At 38.0% G+C, this 22,521-nt stretch overlaps 1 protein-coding gene across 11 annotated transcripts in view; it reads left to right on the forward strand.

The window, feature by feature from the left end:
* The window catches only part of VPS13B (vacuolar protein sorting 13 homolog B), a 427,964-nt gene that overhangs the window by 364,615 nt on the left and 40,828 nt on the right, over nucleotides 1-22,521 (forward strand). For 10 of the 11 annotated variants that reach the window (XM_038130163.1, XM_038130155.1, XM_038130159.1 and 7 more), the window contains 3 exons: nucleotides 7,488-7,669; nucleotides 9,475-9,824; nucleotides 16,094-16,255. In XM_038130163.1, coding sequence (XP_037986091.1) covers nucleotides 7,488-7,669; nucleotides 9,475-9,824; nucleotides 16,094-16,255 — 694 coding nt within the window. The remainder of the gene's footprint in view (nucleotides 1-7,487; nucleotides 7,670-9,474; nucleotides 9,825-16,093; nucleotides 16,256-22,521) is intronic. The other variant, XM_038130158.1, reaches the window with a different exon arrangement.

Raw genomic sequence — 22,521 nt, forward strand, 5'->3', positions numbered from 1 at the left:
TGATTCTCTCCTGAGTGCAATTTTAAAGATATTTAACAAAATGTTATTATTTCAATAGTATTGCATTATTATTCACACAGATTACTTACTATGCTAAAAGAAAAAAAAAAAAACTAATCAGTGCTTTTTAAACACACTGGGGATCCATTTTTCATTATATTTACAGGTAGAAACACTGTGCAATGACAGATATTCACTCTGTTTGCATTCATTCAATTTTGGTTAATATGTAGAGTAAAAGGAATAAGTTCTGTCCAGAAACAGCAGTGGAATTGCTTTCAAATACCTGCTTAATATTTTATATTTAGAGCAGAAGACCCAGAATTACTCTCTTGGACCATTGGTATTTGCTGATTCTTGCTGCTTTTTTATGAACATAAGCTTCAATGAGTATGTAGCATCCACGGATGTGTTGAATGAAGCTACAGAATTCAGAGAAATCAGGGAATATGAGCATGGCTAACAAAATCAATGAAGAAAATGAAACATCTGGTTTCCATTAATAGTATCAGGTTGGAAATGATTTCTTGATGTTAATTGTGAAAGAATGCATTTTCATCATTGAGAAGTTAAGTGTTTTAGACAAGGTTAATTCCTCTGAATGTGGGACCCTGGCAGAATTGCCTTCCTGGTCAGCCTAACACCACAGAAATGTGAACTCGGTGGGAACTGGAAATGATGTAGTGAAATTTAGTAGATTTTTTTTTTCCATCAAGGCATTTAGCACTGTAGTCATGTTTATTGTTTTCTGCTGGAATAGGGTTTATCATAGATGCAATGTTTCATTTAGGGAACTCTGATAAGCTAATGAGCTGTAATTGTGCAGAAACAACAGGAATTTAACTGAAGCATTTGCAGTTCGTGGCACAAGGATAGCAGGAGATGAATGAAGGCAGCAAAAAACCATTTACCTCACTACTGAAGCATTTGAAGGTAAATAAACAGAAGAGAAAGAGGGAAGTCAAAGGAAAGTTCCTTGAACTGACACCTACCTGTCCAGAGGCTGCAGAGTCACAAGTCCTGATGCTTTTGTTAGCCTGGGGAATTCATAATAGCTTTAAGAGGTATAGCTTATACCTACATGAATTTATAGCAGACTGGAAATTTAAAGATTTGTATAGGTCAGGGTGAGCTCCAGAAGCCAGAAACCTGTGGGATATACGGGGAAACCCTTTGATTTCAATTAGGGGAGAGAAAAAGTTATATTCCCTGCCTCAGCAATGTTTTTAATTTGGAGGCATGGGTTTGCTCTCATGACACCATACCTGGAGTACTGTGTCCAGTTTTTGGGGCCCCAAACTTAAGAAGGATGTGGACCTGCTGGAGTGGTTCCAGAGAAGAGGCACAAAGATGATCAGAGGACTGGAACATCTCTCCTGTGAAGACAGACTGAGAGACTTGGAATGTTTCAGTCTGAGGAAAAGGCAGCTCTGAGGAGACCTTAGAGCAGCATTTCAGAACCTAAAGAAAACTGGAGAGAGGCTGTTTACAAGGGCATGTAGTGATAAGGGGGGATGGATTTAAGCTGAGAGAGGGCAGGTTTAGATTGTATATTAAGAAGAAATTCTTCACTGTGAGGGTGATGAGGCACTGGAATAGGTTGTCCAGAGAATCTGTGGATGCCTCATCCCTGGAAGTGTTCAAGGCCAGGCTGGGTGGGACTTTGACCATCCTAGCATAAGTTGTCACTGCCCTTGACAGGGAGTATTGGAGCTATGATCTTTATGGTTCCTTCCAACCCAACCCTATCTGTGGTTCTATGATAAAAATTCAAACTGATCTCTCTAACTTCAAACAAAGCTGCACTGCAAGCTTTTTTAAGGATGGCTGCAGGAAGGACTGGTGTGGAAGAAGTGGTCCTGACCAGCCAGGAGTGATCCTTCTCAGAAAAACTTCATTGGTCAAAACAAGAGCAGCTGTTCCTCAGATACGAGGCTTTGACCTACGGTGTTTGAGGCACAGTGGCTTTTTCTTGGAGACAGAGCAAACATGCTCTGTCTGTGAGCAAACATGCTCACTGACCTGTGGAGGTTTTGAGACAGGGCCCGAGGACTGAATGTGTATGGTTACAGCTACAGAACAAATTGAAGGTAGTGGTTAAGGCCTGAGGGATCATGTTCTGTTGAAAGGAAGCCTCATGTAGGAGGTGGTGACAGAAACTGTGGGCCTGCAGAGAAGATGAACCTTTCTAGATGTCTGGTGGCTCATAGGAAGTCCGTGTTGGAAGTAACTTTGCTGAACATGTGGCTTCATCAAACATGCTGCTGCTGGTATGGGTAATTTCTTCTCACCAAACACTCTGAAATATGTTCTAGATTCAACTTAACCGAAAAATGCCAGTCTTTCTTGGGTTTTGAGAGAGAGACAGTGCCCATGTTGTGGTAAATGTCAAAGTCTTGTTCCTAAAGCCGGCATTTAACATGGGATTATGCAGACTTGCGGGAAGAGCATCAAGGCTTAATGCCAGTGCTGAGTGTTAAACTAGGGAATTCTAATGCTGAGAGATCTGTGAGAGTAAGAAACAAAGGCTGTATAAAAGTTGAACCTCAGTTTTCCTTCACACTCACAACGATTTGACATTAATTGCATGCTGCAACTGTATGATTGGTTTGCAATTATAATACACTATTAATTGTAATGTATAAAAATGCTTAGTCTTGTTCAAGTTTATCTTCTTAGTTTGATGTTGCATTTTGGGTCAGGCTCTAACCACTGCCATATGCATGCAGCTGCTGCTCAATGATAATATTTTTTACTTAAAATTCTTCAGGGTTTTTTTGTTTGTTTTTTGGGGGTTTTTTTGGGGGGGTAACCTCTGTGATATGCTAATTATTATAAGCAGAGAGCTGATCCATTGTGGTTTAGTATTTTATTACTGATTCCTAACATTGGTTATGAAGTATGAAATTTAGGTGTCTCATGTGACAGGAGAGCAACAAGGTTTGTGGGGAGATGTAGATTCAGCTGATAGGATGAGCAGTAGCTGGCAGGGTGAAACAGAGCAACCAGCAGTGAATATGGGAATAGGCAAAGATGTCATGATTCAAATCCTGTGGTATGCAAGCTCTTCTGAGATTGATCAGGAGCTAACTGGAAGTATAAAAATAAAGGAGCTATCTGGTGAAGGGCATAATATATACATGTATGTTGTCTAGTCTTGAGAATTTTGTATCCCATTCATTATTTCCATGTATGTACAAGGTTTGCACAAACATTTATGAAAGTTTATTTAATGAATGAGCAAATTTGGAGTACTAAGTGAAATAATTTAGCATTTCTTTGGGGATGTAGTACAGTGTTTATGAAAGAAATCATATATGACATAAATGACTGTTTATGGAAGACCTTAAAACAGGGGATTACAAAAAAATTATCACAGAATAAATTATTTTTATGGGTTGCATTTGCCTGTTGCAGGACTAACAAATCATAATTAAAATTACTTTTTAAGCTCTGTTTGGTTGGTGAGACACTAAAGCCGCTTCCTGGTTTGGTTGGGAATGATTTATAATTTTTTTTGTTTAAATGGGTTGCATTACAAGATGTTTTTTATATTTGTGCATCTTCTGTGTAATTTAAACAGTATTTTTATAATTACTGACATATTAATGCAAAATAGTAATTGAAAGTGCCTTAAGATACAAACCATGAAACAAGTACAAAAACTTTTAAATAAGCCCTAAATTGCTACTTTTTAGAAATTCAAGTGAGGAATCATGATCATGTTTCTTGCTAATTGTTTCAGCTTTTATTCAAAGTAAATGATGTACTGGATGTTGACCTCTAACAATTTGGGTTCAGACCAGTATTTGAGTCATAAATTAAATGAGTTAAGTGGTCTCTTTCTTCTTCCCAGTGGATATTTTCCCATGTAGCAGTTTCATCACAAATGGCAGTTTTGGTTTAAATATTTCTCTCTTAAAATAACAAGAATAATGCAGGTCACTGCTAAGTCATTGTTCTCAGTTGCCATATGTTTAACTTGAGCTGCTTTGCATGATGTGAAATATCATAATTTATATGACTTCAAATGTAGATATTTTCCATTTTAAATATTCTGATATTTCCCAGCACTTAAAAAAATAAAGAAAAAAGAAAAAGAAAAAAAAGCTGGTAATAAAGTCAGGTCAGTTTTATTTTTAATTTCCTCTGATTTTGCCACATTCCTCCTTTAGCTTGATGTGCCAAACACAAAGCAGTAGAATCTGGTTCTTCCTCTTCTTTCACAGCCAAAAAATCATGGACAGTCCACCCTTCATTTTGTAGCTCCAAGGAAGCCAAGAAATGGGGGGGTGTTTTTGTATTGTATTCACTTGATGAACAAAGTTTGATTTCCCAATCACATCTTCTTCTGATATTAATGCTCCTACTGTCCTTCATCAAGACTTAATGGAAATTTTCCTATATTTTCAGTTAACACTGCTTTATTTGCTCTTTGTGCACAGCATGTGATAAAGGGCTGCATTTTTTCATTTTTGTGCTCTCTGCAAAGTCAAAGGAGAAAGTGGCAGCGCTGCAGGTCTGATGGAAGTCCACCTAGGCAAAAAGTTTAAATGGGATTCAATTTAAAATCAGGGTCATGGTAATGACTACAATTCCTCTTTAAAAACTGTTTATTTGTATTCTGACTTTTTATTACAGTTATTTTTTTAAAAAGAAAATACTATAATAATTTGATTGCTGCTTTTGACTGTTGGTTTATACTGTTACTATATTCCTGGTTTATACTGTTACTATATTCCTATTTTCAAAATGACATGAGGGCTGTAATTCTGAATATGGTTTCTGGTTGAGTAAAAATCAAATGGACCCTCTCACAGATAAAACAATTTCACTTCAGAAAAAGTCTGGGCAGATGGGAAAACAGTGGTGAAAGATCCTTGTTGCATTTCTTTTCAGATGGTTCCTAGAAGGCTCTTTTCTCTCTTTAGAGACAGTGGTTTAGGATGCTCTGTCCTGCTCCTCTCAGCCCTCCACTGCCAGCACTTGTCCCTCCCTGGCAGGGGAGAGGATGCAAGGCCAGTTCTGTCCCATGGGGCAACTTTGTCCCACCCTCATTCGCTATTTCTCTCTGGTTAAGTTTTTAAGCATCTGGTTGGACGCTGAATTTTGCAGAGTTTCAGTGTTGGGCCTTTTTGGTTTCTAAGGTGACTCCATCAGGACACAAAAAGCAGCGTTGAATCTTTGTGTTCCCAACATTTTAAATTGCTGAGTATTTCCTCTCTGTGGTCTGTTGCTTGTGGGGCAGAAAAAATGGAGAAAAATTTGGCTAAATACTTTACATTATCTCCCTGGTGTGAAGCTCCTGCCACATTTCCTTCTGCATCAAGCATGTCCTGTTGCTCTGTCATCATGGTGTTTATGAGTGAGAAATTACAGAAGTTCCACCACAGTAAAATGCTCAATGAATAAAAAGCAGATATTTAAAATTTTACTAAGTAAGAAATTGGTAGGGTTTTTTTTTTTTTGGTTTTTGTTCTATGAAAATATGCATCTCCAAAATACATCAAAAGAAATAAAAATGCTTAGTCACTGATTGATGAGTCAAGAAATAGGTTTCTGAAGACAATAAATATATATTTTCAGAATAAACCTCAAATATCAGAAATAAATATCCTTCTTCTTTACTGCAATCAGTGTTACAGCTGGTCATGAAATTAAGTCTTAATTCGCAATATCAAGGTGCAGTTAGGTTTTTTTAAAGTTCTTAATAGTTTGGTTAACATTTGTTTGCACTCATCTACCCCAACAGAAAACTGTTTTCATTTCATATTTTTCCGAATTTCTGTTTCTAATCAAAATGCAACAAGCAAAAAATCTTAAAATATTAATAGTTACTTTGAAAGATCTAACCAGTTTTACAGATTCAAAAGTACTTAGTTGTCTAAATTAGCATATGAATTTTTGTCCTTTTGGATTTGGTTCATTCCTTTGTTCCAGCAATCTAAGAATCATCCATGGCAGAGCAAAGTAAAGCATTTCTCTGTTATCCAGTCCCTTAGAGATTTTATCATGAGAACACAAAGAATAACTTTGTTTCCAAAGGTGCCAGTTCTCAAAAGGTGTACAACACTGCTTTTGGAATGTAAACAAGCAATTTAAACAGGTAAATTAGCACAGGAAAGCAGCTAAAATTCTGGTTAAGTCATTTATCTTTCATACTTCCCTGACCTAATCCATTGTTAGTATCCTGGCATGATTCTTTGATAATTACCTAATCTTACCTGGGTTTTACTGCTGCATAAGTATTTTATGTCCACAAGCCTTAAGTTGGATTTAAGCTCTGTAAGTTAATACTGTACTAGGTAGTTACTGCAACACTAAATAATACTGATCAATTTACCTATCCATGGAATTCCATGCATTTGCAGCTGAACATTTTGAGTACCTACTATATTTGTGCATAATTTTGAAGTGAAACACATTGCAGGATGAAAAATCCGACCCTAAAACCTTAAGGTATGTTGGTTGGAAAGCCATTGTTCAAATCTAAAATTATGTTTGAATTTAAAATATCTTTAAAATGTTAATGGAAGTGGATTTATGGTGCTTTTTAAGACCAATGACTTTCTGACAAAAATATTAAGTTGACCTTAGTCCATCTTTCCTTAAATCTTATTTTAAAAATAAAAACATTAGTTGACTAAGGATGTGGTTGTAATTCTCTTGAATCAAGTGTGAACTTTTAAACTAAAACTCTTGAGAGCCAAACTTAAAATGGAGCAAGAATAAGGAGCATTAAGGACAGTTTTTGCTAAATTAGAAAGTTTATTTGTATACTTCTGTGGTGTCTTAGCAGGTTATGGAATTGTGATGTAGTGTTAGTTTCTCTCAAGAGACTGAAAGATAACACTTGGAAATTCATGGTGTTAGGAGCACAGCTATGAAAAAAGATCAGGAAGGTGGCACTTTAAATGTGTAGTTAATATGCTAGTAAAGGGCTGCAGCCTGAGCTTATAGTACTTGGTGGTTATTTCTGAATTACAATTTTGGAGTGCGAAGGGCACTTTCCTTTATTTCAAAGGAAATAAAGCTTATAAAGACATGGGGTTCATGCATAGAAGTAATTTGATGGTTGCAAGTTGGTTTCCTTAAAATCAAGTGAAAAAAACAAACTCTCTTGACCCGATGAACCTGAACTTTCATCTCATTCTTACAGCTTTAATAACAATAATGTACTCTGTTTAGCTATTTCAACAATTAAAGATACCTGGCATATTTTGGTTTTGTTTTCTGCAAATAGGCTTTGTGTTTGTGGTTCAAATATTTGTAAATTTAAAGTGTAGTTTGATAAAAGCGTGGATGGATTACAATCTTGTCTGTTACGGTCTGCTTTGGTAAAAGTACAGACACTGGCATTAGCAGTTAAAATAAAACCATGATGTTATCTGTGTCAGAAAATGAGTGTGGAACGTCATCAATTCCTGCTGTAAAGCTGCAAAATCCTGGAAGTGCTGAAGTACTACTTTGTTACCTTCCTTCTGCAGCTCAGAAAGTGAATCTGGCTCCCAAAGCGTGTGCGATCAGCTGGTGACCCCCACGGCATTGGCAGCTTGCACCAGGGTTGACTCCTGTTTTACCCCTTGGTTTGTGCCATCACTAAGCATGTTGATCCAGCTTACCTGTTTGGAAGTCCACCTCTGCCATCATCTTGATCAACTTGGCACAGGTATGTACTGCTTTATGGAGAATAATAAAAACATAGTTCACAGATGCTGCTTAAGCGTTCTCCTGCTCTGTGTAGTCCCCATATCCTCATTCAAACAGGCATTCTTGAAACAAGCCATCACAAAGAGCCACCAGTGGCACAGGCTGACCGTGACTTGTGTGCACTGAGCCTGTGCCCAGGGCTGGCAGTGAGGCTGGAAGAGCAGCCCCTTCCTGCCTCGGAACGGGTAACTGTAGAAGCCGTCTGTTTTCCCGGGTCTGATTAGGGACAGCAGGTGCCACTTCACTTTTGAGCCATCTTAGGGAATGAATTTGATCTTTTACATTTTCCAGTGTATTAACAGTACTGTTAAAATACTTGAAGATTTTGCAACCCGCTTAGTAAAAATTCCTTGGAAGAGCTCTGAGAACTGCAGATTTAAGTTATTTCAGTTATGATCACTTTTGGAGCTACATCTGGTTTTGTTCAGTGCTCTCTGTCATTGCATTAATGGCAAATACATTCCAAGAGATCTTTAGATTATTGTCTGATTTTCAAATGCCAGGAATGCTTTCTATGGAAGATGGGCAAACTTCTTGGATAATTTTGACAGGGACAGCTTTCTTTGTGTGTAGTTTTTGAGTTTCTGCCAGGATTATAATTAATTATAATATATATTCATTATTCATATTCATATATTCATTATCAAATCATACCAAGACTGGCATTCAATGACTAGCAAATCATTTATTCTCTGTCAGCTACCTCTATCAGTATGTAATCTTCCTCACTATTACGTTCCAATTTCAGATGCTCAGTCTTTCAAATTACATATACTGGAAAAGGCAAAAATCAGATTAAAATCAAAGGCAGCTGTTTTATTTCTCAACATTGACTGGGCTTATGCTATTGTTACTGTTGTTATAGCATCTAAAGGCCTTAAGTTTTGGGGCTCCTTTGTGCTATGTTATACACAAAGGGAGCACAAAACTTGTTGTGTCCATTACAGTTTGTAGAATAACAGGGCTTGATCCTGGATAGGGATGAGTGTTTTGGTTCCAAATCTGTAGAGCACTAGAGCATACGCTAATTTTAAGCATGTGAGTAGTTCCAGCAACATAAATAATAGCATCAATGGAAATATTCACATGCCTAATGTTACACAAGGGGTGTACGTGCCTTGCCGTGTCTGCTGCCTCAGTGCTCAGCGCTTTGCACGACTGAGACTTCAACAAATGTGATAAGATCTTTTTTTGTGATACAATTCTCATGCTTTAGTCTCAGGATACTGTTTTGTTTCATTTCTAGTATTATGGGGTAGTATGTCGCATTTCAGCAGGTTTGTGGTCTTGAACTGTCCATAATTGCAGCAACGACAACTTCCAGTGTGGAGCCTGTTGGCCTGCACAGTCACAGGTCAGCAAATACGGTATTGCCAATTTTTATTGTGCTTGTAAAGTGCTATGTGTGGAATATCATATACACCTACTATAGCAAAAATCCTCACAGAAATATGGTCCCTGCTCCAAATAGGTGGCAATCTGGAGCATTGAGCAGTGTGCAGATAAAGCAGTTTCGCTGGCTGGTTTATTTACCATGAAAAGATTTTGCTCTGCAGATACTTTTTGTTTGCAGCTGTTGTTAATTATGATACTGTTTTACATCTAACAAACAGTGTGAACAGGATTCATTTCAGATTTCAGAAATGGCAACTCTTTGATAGATTTACTTGTTTTCATCTTATGTACAAGCAGTAAAAACACAATTTGCAAAAACATAAAGAATGCAGCAATGGTTCTAGTCTTGTTTGTTCTTTTGCTTTTCAGCAGCACCAAAGTTTCTTCAGCCATTTTTATCTGATAAGAACACGCCATCTGAACTAGAATACATGATAGTTTCATTTCATGAGCCTCATGTATATCTTCGCCAGTGGAACGATGAGTCAGTGTTCCAGGAGATCCAGTTTTCGACTCAAGCTGACTGTAAACTTCTGGAGTGTCGAAATGTGACCATGCAAAGTGTTGTGAAACCTTTCAAAATCTGGGGGCAGATTGCTGTTTCCAGCAGCACAGCAGGAAGGCTGTTCGACTGCACGATAATGGTTGACCCTATTTTCATCAGCTTTGGCCAATACGCACTTCATTCTCTAAATACAGCAATTCAAGCTTGGCAACAGGTATGCAAACACAATAATGAGAAAAAATATAGTTACTGTGATTACTTTAATAGCAAATTAGAATATCATCTGCTTTCATTAAAATATTTCAGGATGTAAAGGCCCTAACTTATACTGAAATTGTTTTTCCCTAATAAACATTTCCTAATAAACATGAATTCTGTGATAGCAATGAGAATTAGGAAAAAAATATGTAAAGGTAAATGTAGCCAGAAAGTGCTGAATTTCACTGAAACTACATGGATTCATGCCAGATTAATCAAAACCCTGGTCTTGAAATGCAAAATAATCCATTAATTTATGAAAAGGTGAGTGCCTTTTCATGATCCATCAGCTCAGCTCTGAGCAACAGCACATATTGTTTCCAGCTACTACTCCCATCCTTATTGAAGTTCAACACTAGTTTCACGTTACATTCTGTGCAAGCAGCATTAATGGCTGAAGCCAGTCCCAGTATAAGAAACTTGCTTCTGCAATGACCCCTCAAAGGCCTGTAATTCCCTGACTCCACTATAGCCTTGAAATCAAATCATTCTCTTCATCTGCCTGAAGACCTATGTGGAGCCTGGGAATTAATTACCTATCATGGCACTACAATAACAAAGCCCCCAAAAAAGGATAAAACATCTGTTTTATATCAAAAAATTCTTTTTTAAGGGCATTCCATGGTTTTCTTGTTGCAAAAGGACATTCATAAAACAAGATCTAGTGTGATTTAAATCTTCACAGCTGGCTCAAATATCAATGTGAACAAAAATCTTTGTAGCTCCAATTTCTGTTTTTTGTCATATTTTGAACAATGCTTTTAATAAAAAACAAACATAAAAAGTATAAGAGAGTCCTTGTAGGCTGTTTAAACCCAAAATATTTCTGACTTAGTACTAGTCCCTCATCTAAGACATGTGTGGCAACTACTGCAAAATGGCCTTCAGAAAGGTCAGTTTCCTCTTAGGATGGGGGAAAAAAAGATCTCTCAGACATAGCTATACATATAAATAAAATATGGTGCATAAATATTTAAATGTTTTAAACCACATCACAGTGTGAATGACTGACTGACTACTCTGTGCCTTGAAGGAATATTTTGAGTTGAAAAAAATGGAATTGTATATTTGATTAAGTAGAGCCATATGTCGCATGGTATATTGCTGACAGGTACATTCTATGAATAGTTGGTACTGATTTATACATGGATTTGGCAATGTTAACATGAGCCACAGGAGGATATAATTCTGTAATTGTTGCTGTAATTTTCTCGTTTCCTCTCATGTCAGGGGTACTTGCCACCATGTTCTGATGTGGTGGGTATCTAGCCCAGAGTATTTGAGATTAAAAACTTGCATGGCTTTGAAATTAGGGAACAGTTAACACACAAGTGGGTTCAAAATAGCTTATTAAATTAATTGTTGCCAAGATGTTTTTTATGTGACTTTACCTCCAGTTTGAGGGGGTTGGCATGCCCGGAACAGAGAGGGAATACATTTCCCAGTAATAAGCATTGTTTGATATCTGCTGTTCACACAAAATGCAGTATAAATGCTACTAGAAGCGTGAATTTAATAACCAGGAAAGGTTATTTGAATTCTCCACATATTTTTTACTGGATTAAAATCTGCAACAAGTGATGTTGGAGTCGGTAGACAGACAGATGAAGCATGAAACAATTTGGCCGTGCACCTTCAGGTCAGGAGTTCAGAATTAACAGAAGCCTCTGTCAGTGTCTTTGTTTCCTAGATATGGACTGATTTTTGTTGTTGTTGTTATTTTTCAGTGGGGTTTTTTTTGTTGTTGTTGGTGAGGTTTTGTTTTGGTTTTTTTTTTTAATTAAGTAATGGTGAGCATTTTGAAAGTACATTAAGCCTAAAAAATACCAGGCTTTGTACTTGTAAGTCACATGCTGAAAATCTGAGAGGATTAGCACTTTTTAAAAACAGTTTCCCCTTCTGACATATTTCACTGTCTAATCTGAAATCCCTGTTTAACTACAGGCAGTAACTGGCTAATGCACATCTAAATACAAAGCTAGAGTAATGGGTTTAATAATTAAAGACCTGGGCAAGGAACTTCAATAATGTTATTAATTTAGTTTTATTATTTAATAATAATACAGAGACTATCAAGTGAGATAGAAACTGCATGTTTCCTGTGAACATACATTGGTGGAGCCTGTGGTATTTTTTCCCCTTTATTTGGGCATTTAAGCCTTCATGAATTGTTTCACAGCCTTATTGTTTTGAGATATCTAGAGACAGAGGTCAGCTGAGAAAACAGCTCTCCAGGTATGGTACAAAGTGTTATTTCTGGGAAAAAGCTTTTTCTTTGTGGTCTCACATAAACCAGGCATTGCAACTCTTTTCCCAAACTCCTCAGAAGTTAGAAAAGCTAACTTTTCTAAGTTTTAAACCTGTTTTAGACCACTAGAACTTCTTTTTCTCAAGGTCTGCATGGTGCTTGACCTTTCTGTTGGCAGTTGCATAAGTTTTCTTAATGAGCTGGGATCAGTTGAAATGCCAACTGTGATTGCAGTGGTTTCCCCATCTTTCTACAATAAGCACAAAGGGAAAAGGATACAGAAGGTTTCTACCTGATAATGCCAGGACATTGCTGTGAGAGTGAAGTTTAAAGAATCCTGAGGAAAATGTTCTTTTCTCTTAGAGACCTTCAAGGGAGACAAATTGCAAAAGACTTTCTGTGAAAAAAAAACATTACTAGGTGATAGTGTGTACGTGTGTTTGTGTGTGTGTCTGTGTGTGTGTCTGTGTGTACATGAGAGGGAGAGAAAAAGCTTGCACAAGTCTTTGGTAGCTTGTGAAGCACAAAGCAAATAACTTTGTGCGTATGAAGAGGCCTAGGTTTTTATGGTGTGGGTTTTTCCCAGATCCAGAAATGCTTTGAAATAGCTGTGAGCTGAGACACAAGCAAAAAGTTCTGAGACTGGAAAAGCCTGATGATTAGTACTATGTGGGACATTTTTTCCCCTCTCTGAATAGAATTCACAAAATATTTGAAAGACCAATAAAGGAGAGACACTTTCCAGGCCTCTCTGAGAGAAAATAACAGCTGAAAAATGATCTAAAGAAGGGCAGGAAACTGTCCCCCAGGAACTGACCCTAATCTGTATCTGATTCAGGCTGTTAATCTTTTGCTGATTCTTTTGATTTGGTGTTTTAATTCAGAGAGATCTTTTTTCCTAATCCACACTTAGGTGTTTTCAGCTCTTGCAGTCATCATTCAGCCCTTCAGCATCATTGCCACACAAATGGCCTGGTTCTATTTGTTTGTATTGTGCCTGGTTTCTCTAGACATTCTTTTATCAATCAAGATGTCTTCACTCCATCCTTTTGCTGACTTTTTTTTTCTCCTTGTCTGCTTGCTTCAGAAGCTTCTACTGCCAGACTTGAGCAGCAATGTGGGATCCAGTACCCTGTGATGGGTGTAGGGTGCTGCTGCAGATCCCCAAGGACAAAGAAGCATGAGTGTCCAGTGCATAGTTACCACACAGAGCTAAAGCATCCTCAAGCTTCCTTGATGTTCCTTTAGTCATCTGTTGTTATCAAGACTGGAGGCATCAGTAGCTTTCTCTTGAGCCTGGCAGTACAGAGCAATGCCCTATTAGGCAAATCTTGGTGTTTCCTTGGCTAAAACTTTGGAACTATTATAAAATGGGACCTAAAATACCTCTTTCACTTAACTTTGAGAACTGTTGTTGTTAAAAGCGTTGAATTCTAGTAGCAAATCTAGCTTTCAAGACTAATGGTTAATGGCAGTCATTCATCAGCACCAAAATGTGTGCAAATGTATTAATAATTCCTGATAGGATAACATTCCCCAAGCAGAAGTTAGAGGTCTTATGCATGCCAAAAACTCGCTAGATTCTCTTTTCCCTCTGGGAAATGCAAAAACCTACAATTTGTGTTTACTTACTTGACACTAAGTTAGCTACTAAGGTAAAAAGAAGGAAGTTCATCATTTTAGGCCATTGTTCTTTCAATCTCTGTGTATCAACAAGAAAATGTATTGGAGTAAAAAGAAAAAGCTTTTCTTAAATTCCCCTGAGGTTGTGTATAGGTTTGACTCTAACAACATGCTGAGCTCTGTGAATAGTAAATCCTCCCTTTTAAGAAGAACATTTTGCAAAGCTGTAACAGGAAAATACATATATTTGCGGTAGACTTATGGGTATGTGGGTATGGCAGCTTGACAGTAAAAAGTCATAGATCCTCCACTAGAAATTGCCAAAATAAACTCTGCACTCACTGTAAATGTCAGCCTTTAGCACACTCAGATCGGCTACTGAATGTGATACAGGCATACTGCTCTGTGAAGAGTTTTGCTGCTTGGAAGAAGTGCAGTTTTGGTTACGCTCACCTGGCTCCTGTTTCACAAAAGATACCTGATCTTATGCAGAAGAAGTAATGAGATTTGGGAAGAAATTTTAATCTGAATATTCTCATGCTAAAATATTCCTAGGGTGAATAGTATTTGCACAAATACTCCCAGGCAATCATGCTGACATTCAGTTAAAAAAGGAATTACAGCCTGCCTTGATTAAGGACAAAGAGGCAACAGACACAAACTGAAACACAGGAAGTTCCATCTGAGCATCATAAAAACATCTTAATTGTGAGGGTGACCAGTCACTGGAACAGATTGCCCGGAGAGGTTGTGGAGTCTCCTTCTTTGGAGATATTTAAAATCTGCCTGGATGGGATCCTGTGCAGCTTGCTCCAGGTGAACCTGCTTTAACAGGGGCATTGGACTTGGTGGCCTCCAGAGGTCCCTTCTAGCCCCAGACATCCTGTAGATTCACCTTAGGTTCTTCTGGAGAAACCAGTAGTGAACAGGCATTCAGGGATGCTAAACTGGTCATACCTTGCACACTTCACTTCTCAGATGCACTTCCATGTGCATCAGCCAGTAATGTGCTACAAGCAACGCACCAAACTGGTTTTCAAAGATAACTAAGGCTGCATAGGGATCTGTGAGGAAATATTTCTCTCCCTCCTGTTTGATCTCTGAATTTCTGCAGGCTTCCAGGCACATTGCTATCAAAGAGCTAAGGGATCCACGTGATTAGAGGCAAGGGAGGTGCTGGCTTTGTGATGTCCATGTAAAAGGTCCACTGAGTGAGCAAGGAGGGAAAGCAGAATCAGCTCTCAAAATCCGTGGAGGTTCCATAAGTTAGAGAAAATGTCATGGGAAGAAAGGATGAGAGACAAGTAGCTGAGCTATGTTGCGAAGAGGGAAACCAACCAACAGGAAAATATTGCTATAACAGTGTGCTAGGAAAGATGGGTCAGTAAGAGGTAACAAAAACCACAAGAAGATGGATATTTTGTGTTAGAACCATTAAATTGCATAAAGACTATCCAAGTGTTGGTTTTTTTGAGTAATTGTTGCAGTTGCTAGATAGTTGCTTGTAAGTGGAAGGTGCCAACCCACTCATGACTAGGGCAGAAATACATGAGAGATGATCTCCAAATCAAATTGCCAGTCACGCTTTGACCTCTCCCATACAGGGGATTATGGCTCTTGCCTTCAGGGCTAGAAGACCTGTAGCTTTGGCAATTTTTATGATTCTCATATAGTCTCATTGTGCCAACAGAGTGACAAACAGCCAGACAAAAAGCAGCAAGAGAGGGATGGAAAGATGCTGGAGAAAAAATATTGTAAAATCTAAAATACTTTTTTTTTTCCTGTTAAATGGCATGATGCATTTTCAAACCAGCCTCGTGGAGCTGTGACTCTACTCTCTCTCATGTCTCCTTTTTTTCCTTTCGTTGTCTTTTTAAGTGATGTGGTATCAGGAAATAGGGAGTCTTCTGCTGATCCACAGCAATATTTCAAAGTAGAAGCAGAGGCTGGGGAAGAGGAACTGTAAACCTGTTGGCCTGAGACCTCAGTTGCCAAGCACTGAGAAACCTCTTCATTCCTTTCTGCTCAGGCTGTTGTACCCTGTCTGTCCTATGAAACATAATTTCCCACTGAATTTAATGTTGTTGAAGTTGTTTACCCAAATTAGAAAATTTAGTTTTATTGTAGTTTCAAATCTTCAAGATTTGCATTACAGAAATAGAAAGTAAAATTGAAGTCTTAGGATATATTTCGTCAATCCAGAAACTAGATTTTGCAGAGATTACTATGAGGCCAAAGCTGAGGGAAGAGGTCTTGCATTTCTGTGTTGTAACAGTTGCCACTGGGCAGGCAGCTGCCAAATGTCCTGCAACTGACATTGATTCTTCCTGGCTTTCATATCCCTTTCCTTTCAGAACCAGTGCCCTGAGGCAGAGGAGTTTGTCTTCAGCCATTTTGTGATCTGTAATGACACCCAAGAGACGCTGAGGTTTGGCCAGGTGGATACTGATGAGAATATTTTGCTGGCTACTCTCCACAGTCACCAGTACAGCTGGCGCTCGCACAAGTCCCCACAGGTATGTCAGAAACAGCCCTTCCAGGGCAGCGCTTGCTGAAGCTGATGGCGGCTTCATGCACTGATTCTTCGGTTTTCTCTGTGGTCTCAACCATCTCTAAAGCTCCAGTTCCTTCAGGAGTCACAGATTGGGGCTGCAACACAGAGAAAAGGTAAACAAAGTGTGAGCAAAGCCAGAAGTCTTTAAAAGTTGCTTAAGGGTAGAACTGGATGTGCGCTTTTTGTAAAACAAAGCAGTTGTGTGAAGCTTCTGAAAAAAGGAAAGACAACTTGCCAGGTTTCTATAACTAAGTGATCCGTGTTTCCTGAGATGTACATTAGAGATTTGGGGAATTTTTTTAACCAGTTGCTTTTACCAGAAGCATCTGTTCGCTGAAATTGTTTGCAGAACAGGGTCAAACTGGACAAAGCTCTCAACTTAGTGCTTCCCTTAGAAAAGATTTGAAATTGTCAGAAACATCCCACCTATATAGTTTAAATAATACAGTTACTGTGTTATTGGATTTTTTTGTTTTAAGGGTAAACACTGAAACTGAAATAAAATATTTCTAAACTATCAACAGGAAGTATTTCAATGAAACTATAGAATCATTTAAGTTGGAAAGACCTTTAAAATTATTGAGACCAACCCAATACTGCCAAGTCTCCCGCTAAACCATGTCCCTAAGTGCCACATCTTTTAAAGACTTTCAGGGATGTTGACTCAGCCATTCCCTGGGCAGCCTGTTCCAATGCTTGGCAACCCTTACCATGAAGCAACTTTTCCTAATATCCAATCTAAACCTTCCTGGCATAACTTGAGGCCTATTTCCTCTTGTCCTGTTACTTGTTACTTGGGAGAGGAGACCAACACTTGGGAGGTAGTAAAAAATAGACTTCTTGTCTTTGTTCAAGACAGGACAAGAATTTAAATCTAATTTTAAAAGTGTTTGTGAAACAGCAAACCCATTTCTTCTCTTTTCTTAGTATATACCTAGCTCCTGCTGAGTATGAAACTACAGAGTTGTGCCACCCCATTTGCTGAACAGTAGTCTTGCCCTGAAAAATTACCAAAATTTTGACAGATCTTAGGAGGATTGTGGTGAATGGGAGTTCCGAACTCCTCTAGAGCCCTAGGAAATACCAGTCTTAGCATGTGAGAAAAAAGCAAATTTTGAATTGTAATTCTAAACAGGAGTTGTGCCCACTTTCACTGCTGACAAGTTTCAAGTTACACTGGGAGGCAGAGATGGCAAATTTACTGTGGCTTTCATTCACATGTCAGCTGATGGATGTGCAAAACTACTGAATTTTACATGAATGTGGTAATCTGTGCAGAGCAAAATCTGCCAGAGTAAACAATTGCAGTTGACGCTGAAGTCAGGGCGTAAGTTAAGAGGAAGCCAAGCTCATAAAGGACCATCTTAGCCCAGCAACAGAGGAATTGTTATAAAAAGTGTGTGCTGGTGTACTAGTGACAGAGAGAGGCCTTTGGAGACTTCGAGACTCTGGAGAGTCCCTTTCCACGTTTCAAAAAAGGACACGTTTTCTCATACGCGCACAACGCCTGTGATGCCCCATCCCACGGGTGACCAAACCAAGTGGTGACTGTGCTCTGTGCAGCTGGGCACGTGTCAGAGTGTGGGACGAGATCCCCACTCATCAGGTGACACAGGATTACAGTTGTTATAATTCCCCTTGGTTGTGTGAGGGAGAAAGAAAGCTAACTAAGTGTAACCTATAACTCATAACCTATCATCACTTGCATCTGTAGCAACCACCCAAAATTAGATTTAAACCTTTTCATAAATACGTGGAAGAAGAAGAAGGAAATATTTAAAGTTATGTAAATAAACTAAGTAAGGCTTTTCTCTTAAAAAATTCTTACATTCATTTTCTGATTACTTACGTAAAATTATTCAGTTGTGAGAATCCTCATTTTAGATAGATCTACTAAAGGTGTAGTTCTGAGTATGGTGTATATTCAGTAATGGTTCAAACTGGAAGGAGTTTCAAAAATGAAGATTATCTCAAGCAACTGAAAAGTTGAAGAATTAAGAGGACAGCTCATTAATGATACTTTCTCTTAGTTGCAACTGAACTGCTAAAAAACACCATCAGAATAAAGGACGTTAGACATCTAACACCTGGAAAACTTAAACTGTGCTTTCAGTCACAAACTTTAGCAGTGCAAAACATTCAATTTTCGTGGCTGTTATGTAAGTTTCTTATTAAATGAAAAACAAAAGTACAGGATGAAAGGTGGAAAAGTCCATCAGAAGCCCAAATCACACATAAAGGAGTGGGTGAGGTGACAGAAGGAGCTTCAGATTTTTTCAGATATTCATTCTTCAGCTAACAGTTGGTGATGTCAAAGGGTTTCCCCATTCTGTTTTGCTCTAATCAAATTTAGATTCACTGAAGAATTGGGCTGATAAAAAGTCAGGAGTGTCATGATGGATTCCCGTGTCCCAGGAGATGGCAAAGCTAACAGCTGACTCCTGACTCAGCCACACTGCTGGCCAGCAGGCTCTTCTAGTAGGGAGGTTCTACTTCCCTTGTCCCAACCTTTGGAATAATTTCAACATGATTTCTGCTCTCTTAACATTTTTAAACAGCCATGTCTTGCTGGGAAATTTAGAGATTAAAAAACAGCACTGAGGTAATTTCACTGAAACTATATGGGAGCACAGGCTTTCTACACACAGTTGAGAAAGAGCCAAATTTTCTTTACACAGGTCTTGTAAAGAGAAAACCTTGGCATTCCCCTTTTAGCCCATTCATTTGCCAGTACGAGTCCATTGTAAATACAGCATTCAGAATGGCACTTCATCTAACCAGTACAGTCCCTTGTCATTTTAAATCATAAAAAAGTTTGTTTAAATATTATTACGAATGTTATCATGTACATTTTTTTAATGATTAATACAAATCCTTGAAATGAAAACAACAACTCAATCAAGACATCAGGTTGTCTCTGTTATACTGTGACACTTTTCTAATTGTTTCCATGCAAAACTATCTAGCAGCTTGTTATCCAAAGGTCAGAATAATGCCCAAGCAAGGACAAACCCTCTGAGTGTCATATTCATGGAATGCTAGATGACTTCATAGTTATGAAATTATTTCATTTCTCATGATAATTCCTGACTTGCCAAGTTAGTGAATTTTAAGAACTCTGAGAGCAGATTGTAAGATAAATGTGAAATAATCCATACTTCTGGAGTCAGGGACTTCCCTCCAGGCATTAGTTCATACTTGACTTACTTGACTTACTCTTGGGGATAAAATGAGTTAGGACAAGGTCTTAGATACCACATTCTCTTACTGGGAAAGAAAACCAACTTGCACAACTTTGGCTGGCTCATGTTTCTTGTTACACAGGCACTAAGAAGCAGCGGTTGCCATGAAATACTTTATTTAACCTCTGCAAAATGTTTTTTTAGTATGGCAAGGCAGTTCAGTTAAATGAAAATAAATAGTTTTAAAAGGATTGTATTTCTTCTACATTCACATCAATAAAATTCTCCATTTTTCTTTTGCTAATTAAGAATAGAGATGCGGTAATTGCCCATTTGAATTATTTAACACAATTAAATATATATACACCTAAAATATCTATTTTAGCAGATAGTTTTATAATGCTTTATTTACATTTAGAATTAATTTTATTATTAATGAAACTACAGGCGAAAATTTTTTTAAAAATCAACTTTTTTCTGTTACGAAAACAGCTATAGCACACCAAGGATTTGGATTTATCAGCTCTTGATGGTGTCCCTCCAACTGTTTGGCTTAACTTAAAGCTCCTTGCTTCCTTCATTTTTTCCCTGCCTGGATCCTTTACATTTCAGGGAACCTAACCTTTCCCTTTTAACTTTCACTCTGATTCCTGCAAGTCTCGCTACTTTGGCTAAGATTTCAGTAATAAGTCTGAGGTCTGATGCTCACTCTTCAACGCCACTTCACCCCCCCAACATTTTCCTCAGATTTCACAAGGTTTTGGCCCCCCTTAGGGATAAGACACCCCCAACTGTATAGTCCCTTTCAGAGTTGGGGTAGGTCCAGAACTGATGGTATTTGAAGCTTTAAGCAATTCTAACTAAAACTGCCAGATTTTGTGAGTTCCTTGCACAGATTTTAATGAAAGTTAGAGGTCTGTTAGATATCATTAAAAGGGAAGAGAAGATACATCATTCCCGTGCTCTACAGACAACACTGGCTCCTACATTATTGGATCAAGTCTGCACTCCTTATCTTGATCTTCACATTGTTTTGTGGGATGGGCCCCAGTTACATCAAAAGTCATGTTTGTCTCCAAGACAGCTGTGTTTTTTAGATGAACTGGAGCATATGATACATAGGGTGAAACTCTGAAGTTAGAAGAGATCAGATCTTCCTAGTAATTTACTCAGAGTTAAGGAATTCTGTCTTGCAAGACAGTAGGCAATTGGAGGGTCCCACTAGGAATCACAGCAAATGTAAAAACCAGATATCCATGTGAGAGTCCCCTGAATGGATTCTGCAGAGATTGTTTGCTTGTGAACAGACAGCAGAAATTGTCTATAATGTGCTAGTTATTGCTAGTTGTTTCCCCCACACTCAAACTTCAGCAGAGTCCTCTGAGGAAGCACAGAGTGATGGATTTCAGTTCATTTGTGTGCTTTCTATGCAGAACATAACGTTGCATAGTAGAAGTTTCAAGAAAGCAGCAGTTCTCAAACCTTTCTGTAGTCTCCCTCCAGGGTTGCAGTAACAGTTACACCTTTTCACTTTTCATGATCGTTAACTTAAAACAGCAGATATAATGGATAAAAAATCAGTTGCTATGTTGAATTGGGCAATGACTTCAATGAGAATGTGGGTATTAATAAAATATATTTATTTTTTATCAAAATAAGTAAATATCCTGAAACTGTCATTTTATTGCTACTTTATAGAATTTGAGGGAAAACATATCTATCATTTTTCTGATCATATGCTTACAAAGTCTTGAGTAGATATTAGTACTGGTTAGTACATTATTAGTACCTTCACTGGAACATATTTAAAATTTTTCTTATTTTAAATAGTGTGTCCAGGAACACAAATTCTAAATTTTATAAACATACTTTTTAAAGGCTACTGTAGTTTTACAAATAGCAAATTTGCTATATAAGAACTTCCTCCTCATTCTACCAAAAAAAAAAATGACTGAAGCCAAATTTTGATTCATGTTGCCGCAGGATCACAATTCATTGTTATTTATTTCTAAGTTGCTGTTCCTTCAGATATTGGGTTATATAATGTGAAAAATTATATGCAGTATACTCTGGGTTCAAACTTAGAAACTGTAACTCATATATCAGTTGTTATTGGGATATTTTCCCATTTTACTGTTTTGGAATGTTACAGGTTCTCTGAACAATCTCTTGTACTTTACACGATCCTCCTCAGGTCATTAGAGAACAGTATCAGGCAAAAAAAGCTGATGTTACTTTATACTGTTCACACAGTGAGAAGAGTACTATCGCTTTTTTTTGGGGGTCCTGCATTCTAAATCAATGCTCTCACTGTATTGCATGTAATTGAATTCCTAGATAATATCTGGGGCAGATAAGGATTAATATTATCCATGAATGTTTATAATTTGGTTACTGTTCCTTTACCAAAAGACTTTTGTGCAGTGTGTAAGATGAGTTTGTACCTATGAGGTTCAGGTCTGCTTTGCAGGTAATGTTGAGGTTCACAACATCTCCAGGAGCCCTCAGGGTCAGAGTTCATCTGCCAAGTGTGACCTTTTTTCTACCAGCCAGCATGTGTAGGTGATGGAAATTGCCTTTTTCCATGCTTTGTACTGGCTTTCTGTCCTACAAGGGCCAATGGCAAAGAACTGGCCAGATCTCCCAGGTCACTTGAGAAAATGAAGCCAAAGCGAAGTTCAAGCTGTTTTGGTGGCCACTGCAGCTGATAGTATGCAGAATAAATATTTCATTCATTGTTTTTCCAAATACTACTTGGTTTTATTGTTGTGAATCCTAATCCTAGTCAAGAGCCTCTTTTTATTGTGAAAACACAGTGAAAATACAAATCAAATTTCTCCTTTAATTTTTCAATAAAAATTTAACTTCAAGTCGTAGAATTCAGCTCCCATCTCCAGAGCTTCATTTCCTCTGTGCTGCTGCATTATCACAGCTTTTATTTTACTATCTTCTATCTTTCAGAATAACTGCTGCTCCTACACCATTTACCAGGTCCTCACCTGATTCTTCCCAAACTCTCAGAGTTCATAGCCATTACCCTTGTTCC

The sequence above is a fragment of the Motacilla alba genome, chromosome 2 (genome assembly GCF_015832195.1).
Source record: "Motacilla alba alba isolate MOTALB_02 chromosome 2, Motacilla_alba_V1.0_pri, whole genome shotgun sequence".
NCBI classification, from domain to species: Eukaryota; Metazoa; Chordata; class Aves; order Passeriformes; family Motacillidae; genus Motacilla; species Motacilla alba.